The sequence below is a fragment of the Ylistrum balloti genome, unplaced genomic scaffold, assembly GCF_031769215.1.
Source record: "Ylistrum balloti isolate Yb309-2 unplaced genomic scaffold, AGI_CSIRO_Ybal_v1 Utg370724, whole genome shotgun sequence".
NCBI lineage: Eukaryota > Metazoa > Mollusca > Bivalvia > Pectinida > Pectinidae > Ylistrum > Ylistrum balloti.
The window spans coordinates 59253-72343 of NW_026782429.1; the positions used below are offsets into that span (position 1 = coordinate 59253).

Genomic DNA, 13091 nt, shown 5'->3' on the forward strand with positions numbered 1-13091 from the left:
CATGTACCCACTTCTCCATATCTTCAGGATTTGACAAGAATTACATGTAATTATGTGTCTCACGTTCCCACTTCTCCTTATCTTAATGGATTAGACAAGAATTACATGTAATTATGTGTGTCACTTGTACCTACTTCTCCATATCTTAAGGATTAGACATGTACCTACTTCTCCATATCTTCAGGATTAGACAGGAATTACATGTAATTATGTGTGTCTCATGTACATACTTCTCCATATGTTAATGGATTAGACAGGAATTACATGTAATTATGTGTGTCTCAGGTACCAACTTCTCCACATCTTAATGGATTAGACAAGAATTACATGTAATTATGTGTGTCATGTACCAACTTCTCCATATCTTCAGGATTAGACAGGAATTACATGTAATTATGTGTGTCTCATGTACCCACTTCTCCATATCTTCAGGATTAGACAAGAATTACATGTAATTATGTGTGTGTCAGGATTTGACAAGAATTACATGTAATTATGTGTCTCACGTACCCACTTCTCCATATCTTAATGGATTAGACAAGAATTACATGTAATTATGTGTGTCTCATGTACCTACTTCTCCATATCTTCAGGATTAGACAGGAATTACATGTAATTATGTGTGTCTCATGTACCCACTTCTCCATATCTTCAGGATTTAGACAAGAATTACATGTAATTATGTGTGTCTCATGTACCCACTTCTCCATATCTTAATGGATTAGACAGGAATTACTTGTAATTATGTGTGTCTCATGTACCCACTTCTCCATATCTTCAGGATTTGACAAGAATTACATGTAATTATGTGTCTCACGTTCCCACTTCTCCTTATCTTAATGGATTAGACAAGAATTACATGTAATTATGTGTGTCTCACGTACCTACTTCTCCATATCTTAATGGATTAGACAAGAATTACATGTAATTATGTGTGTCTCATGTACCCACCTCTCCATATCTTAATGGATTAGACAAGAATTACATGTAATTATGTGTGACTCATGTACCTACTTCTCCATATTAGACATGAATTACATGTAATTAGGATTGTGTGTGTCTCATGTACCCACTTCTCCATATCTTAATGGATTAGACAAGAATTACATGTAATTATGTGTGTCTCATGTACCCACCTCTCCATATCTTAATGTATTAGACAAGATTTACATGTAATTATGTGTGTCTCACGTACCTACTTCTCCATATCTTAATGGATTAGACAAGAATTACATGTAATTATGTGTGTGTACCCACTTCTCCATATCTTCAGGATGTGATTAGACAAGAATTACATGTAATTATGTGTGTCTCATGTACCCACTTCTCCATATCTTAAGGATTTTTACAGGAATTACATGTAATTATGTGTGACTCACGTACCCACTTCTCCATATCTTCAGGATTTAGACAAGAATTACATGTAATTATGTGTGTCTCATGTACCCACTTCTCCATATCTTAATGGATTAGACAAGAATTACATGTAATTATGTGTGTCTCATGTACCCACTTCTCCATATCTTCAGGATTAGACAAGAATTACATGTAATTATGTGTGTCTCATGTACCTACTTCTCCATATCTTCAGGATTACACAAGAATTACATGTAATTATGTGTGTCTCATGTACCCACTTCTCCATATCTTAATGGATTAGACAAGAATTACATGTAATTATGTGTGTCTCATGTACCCACTTCTCCATATCTTCAGGATTAGACAAGAATTACATGTAATTATGTGTGTCTCATGTACCCACTTCTCCATATCTTCAGGATTTAGACAAGAATTACATGTAATTATGTGTGTCTCATGTACCCACCTCTCCATATCTTCAGGATTTGACAAGAATTACATGTAATTATGTGTCTCACGAACCCACTTCTCCATATCTTAATGGATTAGACAAGAATTACATGTAATTATGTGTGTCCCCACTTCTCCATATCTTCAGGATTTAGACAAGAATTACATGTAATTATGTGTGACTCATGTACCCACTTCTCCACATCTTAATGGATTAGACAAGAATTACATGTAATTATGTGTGTCTCATGTACCCACTTCTCCATATCTTAATGGATTAGACAGGAATTACATGTAATTATGTGTGTCTCATGTACCTACTTCTCCATATCTTAAGGATTAGACAAGAATTACATGTAATTATGCGTGTCTCATGTACCCACTTCTCCATATCTTCAGGATTAGACAAGAATTACATGTTATTATGTGTGTGTCTTCAGGATTAGACAAGAATTACATGTAATTATGTGTGTCTCATGTACCCACCTCTCCATATCTTCAGGTTTCGACAAGAATTACATGTAATTATGTGTGTCTCATGTACCCACCTCTCCATATCTTCAGGATTAGACAGGAATGACATGTAATTATGTGTGTCTCATGTACCCACCTCTCCATATCTTCAGGATTTGACAAGAATTACATGTAATTATGTGTGTCTCACGTACCCACTTCTCCATATCTTAATGGATTAGACAAGAATTACATGTAATTATGTGTGTCACATGTACCCACTTCTCCACATCTTATTGGATTAGACAAGAATTACATGTAATTATGTGTGACTCACGTACCCATTTCTCCATATCTTCAGGATTTAGACAGGAATTACATGTAATTATGTGTGACTCAGGTACCCACTTCTCCATATCTTCAGGATTTAGTCAAGAATTACATGTAATTATGTATGTCTCATGTACCCACTTCTCCATATCTTAATGGATTAGACAAGAATTACATTTAATTATGTGTGTCTCATGTACCTACTTCTCCATATCTTCAGGATTAAACAGGAATTACATGTAATTATGTGTGTCTCATGTACCCACCTCTCCATATCTTAATGGATTAGACAAGAATTACATGTAATTATGTGTGACTCATGTATCTACTTCTCCATATCTTCAGCATTAGACAGAAATTACATGTAATTATGTGTGTCTCATGTACCCGCTTCTCCATATTTTCAGGATTTAGACAGGAATTTCATGTAATTATGTGTGTGTGTAGACAAGAATTACATGTAATTATGTGTACCCACACTTCTCCATATCTTCAGGATTTAGACAGGAATTACATGTAATTATGTGTGTCTCAGGTACCAACTTCTCCACATCTTAATGGATTAGACAAGAATTACATGTAATTATGTGTGTCTCATGTACCCACTTCTCCATATCTTAAGGATTTTTACAGGAATTACATGTAATTATGTGTGACTCACGTACCCACTTCTCCATATCTTAATGGATTAGACAAGAATTACATGTAATTAATTACTTCTCCATCTTGTAGACAAGAATTACATGTAATTATGTGTGTCTCATGTACCCACTTCTCCATATCTTCAGGATTTGACAAGAATTACATGTAATTATGTGTCTCACGTACCCACTTCTCCATATCTTAATGGATTAGACAAGAATTACATGTAATTATGTGTGTCACATGTACCTACTTCTCCATATCTTAAGGATTAGACAAGAATTACATGTAATTATGTGTGTCTCATGTACCCACTTCTCCATATCTTAATGGATTAGACAAGAATTACATGTAATTATGTGTGTCTCATGTACCCACTTCTCCATATCTTAATGGATTAGACAGGAATTACATGTAATTATGTGTGTCTCATGTACCCACTTCTCCATATCTTCAGGATTTGACAAGAATTACATGTAATTATGTGTCTCACGTACCCACTTCTCCATATCTTAATGGATTAGACAAGAATTACATGTAATTATGTGTGTCTCATGTACCTACTTCTCCATATCTTAATGGATTAGACAGGAATTACATGTAATTATGTGTCTCATGTACCCACTTCTCCATATCTTCAGGATTACACAAGAATTACATGTAATTATGTGTGTCTCACGTACCTACTTCTCCATATCTTAATGGATTAGACAAGAATTACATGTAATTATGTGTGTCTCATGTACCCACCTCTCCATATCTTAATGGATTAGACAAGAATTACATGTAATTATGTGTGTCTCATGTACCCACTTCTCCATATCTTAATGGATTAGACAAGAATTACATGTAATTATGTGTGTCTCATGTACCCACTTCTCCATATCTTCAGGATTTAGACAGGAATTACATGTAATTATGTGTGACTCACGTACCCACTTCTCCATATCTTCAGGATTTAGACAAGAATTACATGTAATTATGTGTCTCACGTACCCACTTCTCCATATCTTAATGGATTAGACAAGAATTACATGTAATTATGTGTGTCTCATGTACCTACTTCTCCATATCTTCAGGATTAGACAGGAATTACATGTAATTATGTGTGTCTCATGTACCCACTTCTCCATATCTTCAGGATTTAGACAAGAATTACATGTAATTATGTGTGTCTCATGTACCCACTTCTCCATATCTTAATGGATTAGACAAGAATTACATGTAATTATGTGTGTCTCATGTACCCACTTCTCCATATCTTCAGGATTTAGACAAGAATTACATGTAATTATGTGTGTCTCATGTACCAACTTCTCCATATCTTAATGGATTAGACAAGAATTACATGTAATTATGTGTGTCTCATGTACCCACTTCTCCATATCTTAATGGATTAGACAAGAATTACATGTAATTATGTGTGTCTCATGTACCCACTTCTCCATATCTTCAGGATTTAGACAAGAATTACATGTAATTATGTGTGACTCACGTACCCACTTCTCCATATCTTCAGGATTTAGACAAGAATTACATGTAATTATGTGTGTCTCATGTACCCACTTCTCCATATCTTCAGGATTTAGACAAGAATTACATGTAATTATGTGTGTCTCAGGTACCCACTTCTCCATATCTTCAGGATTAGACAGGAATTACATGTAATTATGTGTGTCTCATGTACCTACTTCTCCATATCTTAATGGATTAGACAAGAATTACATGTAATTATGTGTGTTTCATGTACCCATTTCTCCATATCTTAATGGATTAGACAAGAATTACATGTAATTATGTGTGTCTCATGTACCTACTTCTCCATATCTTCAGGATTAGACAGGAATTACATGTAATTATGTGTGTCTCATGTACCCATTTCTCCATATCTTCAGGATTTAGACGAGAATTACATGTAATTATGTGTGTCTCGTGTACCCACTTCTCCATATCTTCAGGATTTAGACAGGAATTACATGTAATTATGTGTGACTCACGTACCCACTTCTCCACATCTTAATGGATTAGACAAGAATTACATGTAATTATGTGTGTCTCATGTACCCACTTCTCCATATCTTCAGGATTTAGACAAGAATTACATGTAATTATGTGTGTCTCACGTACCTACTTCTCCATATCTTAATGGATTAGACAAGAATTACATGTAATTATGTGTGTCTCATGTACCCACTTCTCCATATCTTCAGGATTACACAAGAATTACATGTAATTATGTGTCTCTCACACCCACTTCTCCACATCTTCAGGATTTAGACAAGAATTACATGTAATTATGTGTGTCACATATACCTATTTCTCCATATCTTCAGGATTAGACAGGAATTACATGTAATTATGTGTGTCACATGTACCTACTTCTCCATATCTTAAGGATTAGACAGGAATTACATGCAATTATGTGTGACTCACGTACCCACTTCTCCATATCTTCAGGATTTAGACAAGAATTACATGTAATTATGTGTGTCTCATGTACCCACTTCTCCATATCTTAATGGATTAGACAAGAATTACATGTAATTATGTGTGTCTCATGTACCCACTTCTCCACATCTTAATGGATTAGACAAGAATTACATGTAATTATGTGTCTCATGTACCCACTTCTCCATATCTTCAGGATTTAGACAAGAATTACATGTAATTATGTGTGTCACATGTACCCATTTTTTTATATCTTCAGGATTAAACAAATATGTGTATAGAGTTTAAACTGAAATCTTTAAAATGGCACAAATAATTAGCAAATTCAGGATCTGAATTATGTGTTCAGATGGCCATACATAGATATAATATACATTCCAAACCTGAATATGACAGTATTCCCTGTTATATTTGGGGAGAAATAAAATAGAGCTACTGAATTTATTTAAAATAGCAAAACAGAAAACTGCAGGTGATAATTCAGAGTATGACATGCATGTTGGTATGATCACGTACTATAGAAGGGTGATTTCAACCTCACCTCTTGGACTATAAATACAGACACATGTACTGTAGATGGGTGACTTAAACCTCTTGGACCATAAATACAGACACATACACTGTAGATGGGTGACTTAAACCTCTTGGACCATAAATACAGACACATGTACTGTAGATGGGTGACTTAAACCTCTTGGACCATAAATACAGACACATGTACTGTAGATGGGTGACTTCAACCTCTTGGACCATAAATACAGACACATGTACTGTAGATGGGTGACATAAACCTCTTGGACTATAAATACAGACACATGTACTGTAGATGGGTGACTTAAACCTCTTGGACTATAAATACAGACACATGTACTGTAGATGGGACACCTTCTAACATAACACCTCTTGGACTTAAATACAGACACATGTACTGTAGCTACCATAAACAGGGCATTTAACTTAAACCTAATCAGGGCATTTAACACAGACACATGACTAATCAGGGCATTTAACACAGACACAGACTAATCAGGGCATTTAACACAGACACCGACTAACAGGGCATTTAACACAGACACAGACTAATCAGGGCATTTAACACAGACACAGACTAATCAGGGCATTTAACACAGAACAGACTAATCAGGGCATTTAACACAGACACAGACTAATCAGGGCATTTAACACAGACACAGACTAATCAGGGCATTTAACACAGACACAGACTAATCAGGGCATTTAACACAGACACCGACTAATCAGGGCATTTAACACAGACACAGACTAATCAGGGCATTTAACACAGACACAGACTAATCAGGGCATTTAACACAGACACAGACTAATCAGGGCATTTAACACAGACACCGACTAATCAGGGCATTTAACACAGACACAGACTAATCAGGGCATTTAACACAGACACAGACTAATCAGGGCATTTAACACAGACACAGACTAATCAGGGCATTTAACACAGACACAGACTAATCAGGGCATTTAACACAGACACAGACTAATCAGGGCATTTAACACAGAACAGACATCAGGGCATAACACAGACAAATTAATCAGGGTAAGGGTATTAACACAGACACAGACTAATCAGGGAATTTAACACAGACATAACACAGACATCAATCAGGGCATTTAACACAGACACAGACTAACAGGGTATTAAACACAGGACTATCAGGGCATAACACAGACATCAGGGCATTAATCAGGGCATTTAACACAGACACAGACTAATCATGGCATTTAACACAACACAGACACAGTATTTAACACAGACATAAATTAATCAGGGTATTTAACACAGACATAAATTAATCAGGGTATTTAACACAGACACAGAAAAATCAGGGTATTTAACACAGACACAGACTAATCAGGGCATTTAACACAGACACAGACTAATCAGGGCATTTAACACAGACACAGACTAATCAGGGCATTTAACACAGACACAGACTAATCAGGGCATTTAACACAGACACAGACTAATCAGGGCATTTAACACAGACACCGACTAATCAGGGCATTTAACACAGACACAGACTAATCAGGGCATTTAACACAGACACAGACTAATCAGGGCATTAATCAGGGCATTTAACACAGACACAGACTAATCAGGGCATTTAACACAGACACAGACTAATCAGGGCATTTAACACAGACACAGACTAATCAGGGCATTTAACACAGACACAGACTAATCAGGGCATTTAACACAGACACAGACTAATCAGGGCATTTAACACAGACACCGACTAATCAGGGCATTTAACACAGACACCGACTAATCAGGGCATTTAACACAGACACAGACTAATCAGGGCATTTAACACAGACACAGATTAATCAGGGCATTTAACAAAGACACAGACTAATCAGGGTATTAAACACAGACACAGACTAATCAGGGCATTTAACACAGACACAGACTAATCAGGGCATTTTACACAGACACCGACTAATCAGGGCATTTAACACAGACACAGACTAAACAGGGCATTTAACACAGACACAGACTAATCAGGGCATTTAACACAGACACAGACTAATCAGGGTATTAAACACAGACACTGACTAATCAGGGCATTTAACACAGACACAGACTAATCAGGGCATTTAACACAGACACAGACTAATCAGGGCATTTAACACAGACACAGACTAATCATGGCATTTAACACAGACACAGACTAATCAGGGTATTAAACACATACATAAATTAATCAGGGTAGTTAACACAGACACAGACTAATCAGGGTATTTAACACAGACATAAATCAATCAGGGTAGTTAACACAGACAGACTAATCAGGGTATATAACACAGACATAAATTAATCAGGGTATTTAACACAGACACAGAAAAATCAGGGTATTTAACACAGACATAAATTAATCAGGGTATTTAACACAGACATAAATTAATCAGGGTATTTAACACAGACACAGAAAAATCAGGGTATTTAACACAGACATAAATTAATCAGGGTAGTTAACACAGACAGACTAATCAGGGTATTTATCACAGACACAGATTAATCAGGGTATTTAACACAGACACAGAATAATCAGGGTATTTAACACAGACATAAATCAATCAGGATATCTAACACAGACACAGAATAATCAGGGTATTTAACACAGACATAAATTAATCAGGGTATTTAACACAGACATAAATTAATCAGGGTATTTAACACAGACATAAATTAATCAGGGTATTTAACACAGACACAGAATAATCAGGGTATTTAACACAGACACAGAATAATCAGGGTATTTAACACAGACATAAATCAATCAGGGTAGTTAACACAGACACAGACTAATCAGGGTATTTATCACAGACACAGATTAATAAGGGTATTTAACACAGACATAATTTAATCAGGATATCGAACACAGACACAGACAAATCAGGGTATTTGATACAGACACAGATTACACAGTGTACTTGATGCTGACACAGAATAAACAGATTATTTTTATACAAACACTGTCAGACCCAACAGGGTATTTGATTTTAGCACAACACTCCACAGGGTGATTGATACTGGCACAGACTAAATCACGGTATCTGATAATGTTAATAAACTGGGTATTTGATATTGAGACAGATACCAGCACAGACTACACAGGATATCTGATGCTGACACTGACTTAACAGATATCATACATACTGGTGGGGAGACAGTCAGTAACATTGGTCGAAGACATCCCAGCAGTAAATTGGTTGCCTTGGCATTCTATACAAGATTTCTGACCCTCCTGGTCCTGGTAGAAGTTAGCAGGGCATGGTTGACACACTGGCCCGTATCCAGTTGAGGAGAAGTAGCCACTAGGACATTTAGCTAAAACAAGAAATGGCATTAAAAATCATTCAAGTTGGAAAAAAACATGTGATTTTACACTGCAAGATTCATACTTTTTTCTTAATTGAACACTATATCAAACACACACTGACTGAATCTTGTTTTACCCACACAATCAATCCTGAATTACCCACACATTAACTGAACCTTGTATTACCCATACAGTGAACCCTGAATTACCCATACAATGTACCCTGAATTACCCACACATTAACTGAACCTTGTATTACCCACAAAATCAACCCTGAATTACCCACACATTAACTGAACCTTGTATTACCCATACAATGAACCCTGAATTACCCATACAATGACTAAACATTGTATTACCCACACAATGAACCCTGAATTACCCATACAATGACTAAACATTGTATTACCCACACAATGAATTCTGAATTACCCATACAATGACTAAACATTGTATTACCCACACAATGAACCCTGAATTACCCAAACAATGACAGAACCTTGTATTACCCACACAATGAACATAGTATCACATACACATTGACATGACCTTGTATTACCCACACAATGAACATTGTATCACACACACATTGACTGAACCTTGTATTACCCACACAATGAACATTGTATCACACACACATTGACTGAACCTTGTATTACCCACACAATGAACATTGTATCACACACACATTGACTGAACCTTGTATTACCCACACAATGAACATTGTATCACACACACATTGACAGAACCTTGTATTACCCACACAATGAACATTGTATCACACACACAATGACAGAACCTTGTATTACACACACAATGAACATTGTATCACACACACATTGACTGAACATTGTATTACCCACACAATGAACATTGTATCACACACACATTGACTGAACCTTGTATTACCCACACAATGAACATTGTATCACACACACATTGACTGAACCTTGTATTACCCACACAATGAACATTGTATCACACACACATTGACTGAACATTGTATTACCCACACAATGAACATTGTATCACACACACATTGACAGAACCTTGTATTACCCACACAATGAACATTGTATCACACACACATTGACAGAACCTTGTATTACCCACACAATGAACATTGTATCACACACACATTGACAGAACCTTGTATTACCCACACAATGAACATTGTATCACACACACAATGACAGAACCTTGTATTACACACACAATGAACATTGTATCACACACACATTGACTGAACATTGTATTACCCACACAATGAACATTGTATCACACACACATTGACTGAACCTTGTATTACCCACACAATGAACATTGTATCACACACACATTGACTGAACCTTGTATTACCCACACAATGAACATTGTATCACACACACATTGACTGAACATTGTATTACCCACACAATGAACATTGTATCACACACACATTGACAGAACCTTGTATTACCCACACAATGAACATTGTATCACACACACATTGACAGAACCTTGTATTACCCACACAATGACAGAACCTTGTATTACCCACACAATGAACATTGTATCACACACACATTGACTGAACCTTGTATTACCCACACAATGAACATTGTATCACACACACATTGACAGAACCTTGTATTACCCACACAATGACAGAACCTTGTATTACCCACACAATGAACATTGTATCACACACACATTGACTGAACCTTGTATTACCACACAATGACAGAACCTTGTATTACCCACACAATGAACATTGTATCACACACACATTGACTGAACCTTGTATTACCCACACAATGAACATTGTATCATTTATGAAACCCCAACTTTACCTACACATTGAGAGAACCCTGTATAACCAATCACACATTGACTGAATCCTGTATTACCCTCACCCAAACTTGGAATCACCCACATTGAGCCTGTATCCCCACACAGAGGATCTTTTATAACTTACGTATACAATCGCTCTCAAATGTTGCTCCTGTACCAATTGTTTGTTTATCTTGTCCACAGGATGTGCAGCTTGTTGCTCCTGTGATCCCAGAATAGCTGTTCTTGCCACACTCAGTGCACGGCGGCAAACCATTCGTTGAAAAAAATCCAGGTGGACACTTATCTGTGGTCAACATTGATAACATACTGCGATCAGTGGTAAATCATTTGGGGATGAATGTCCACCTGGACACTTATCTGTGGTCAACATTAATTATGTAATGCAATCAGTGGTAAATCATTTGGGAATGAATGTCCACGTGGACACTTATCTGTGGTCAACATTGATTATATAATGCAATCATTGGTAAATCATTTGGAGATGAATGTCCGCGTGGACACTTATCTGTGGTCAACATTGATTATGTAATGCAATCAGTGGTAAATCATTTGGGGATGAATGTCCACGTGGACACTTATCTGTGGTCAACATTAATTATGTAATGCAATCAGTGGTAAATCATTTGGGAATGAATGTCCACGTGGACACTTATCTGTTGTAACAGTACATGATAAGGCGGTAGGAGTTAGCTCCCTTGATCGGAACTCTCTAACTTGGTTGGGTGCGTTTGTTGGTAAAACCTGCAGGAACCAAGACCATGCAGTTGGGTCTCTGTGAGGATTCCTGTTTGTTTTCTGCGTTGCAAGTAAGCCCAAGGAGGTAATTACTATTAATTGTTATTTTTCTACGATCGTATTTGTTCCGGAATGCTATTAAATACTGTAATTTCGATTCTAGTCAACAAATTGCTTGTCAAATTCGCTAATATGCATAACTGATTTCGATCAAATATTTACTGGCAGATTGAAGTACTTTCTATGTAATTAATGTTTTATAATCGTACTCTAATAGTGAGAATCTGTAAACTTTGTATGTTTAGTTTTCAAGGTGAAGTTGAAATTCAAGTGTGTAGATTCTGCGTGCAATTTATCCAATAAACAAAGCTTCATCAGTAATTCACAAAGACTCTTTGGCTTACTTATGTGGGAGTTGCGGCCCCTTGACCTTAACCAGTTTGCGAAAACTACAGTGCACGTCACCTATATTGGTCTGTGTGCTACTGTCGTTACATCTGTGGTCAACATTGATTATGTAATGCAATCAGTGGTAAATCATTTGGGGATGAATGTCCACGTGGACACTTATCTGTGGTCAACATTAATTATGTAATGCAATCAGTGGTAAATCATTTGGGGATGAATGTCCACGTGGACACTTATCTGTGGTCAACATTGATTATGTAATGCAATCAGTGGTAAATCATTTGGGGATGAATGTCCACGTGGACACTTATCTGTGGTCAACATTGATTATGTAATGCAATCAGTGGTAAATCATTTGGGGATGAATGTCAACGTGGACACTTATCTGTGGTCAACATTAATTATGTAATGCAATCAGTGGTAAATCATTTGGGGATGAATGTCCACGTGGACACTTATCTGTGGTCAACATTAATTATGTAATGCAATCAGTGGTAAATCATTTGGGGATGAATGTCCACGTGGACACTTATCTGTGGTCAACATTGATTATGTAATGCAATCAGTGGT

General features: G+C 36.5%; 1 protein-coding gene across 1 annotated transcript in view; it reads right to left on the bottom strand.

The window, feature by feature from the left end:
• Window positions 1-13091, bottom strand: part of LOC132557789 (uncharacterized) — a gene marked incomplete at its 3' end in the record, with an annotated part of 148001 nt that overhangs the window by 52901 nt on the left and 82009 nt on the right. Inside the window, 2 exon segments of the mRNA XM_060222317.1 lie at window positions 9380-9550; window positions 11500-11661. Coding sequence (XP_060078300.1) covers window positions 9380-9550; window positions 11500-11661 — 333 coding nt within the window.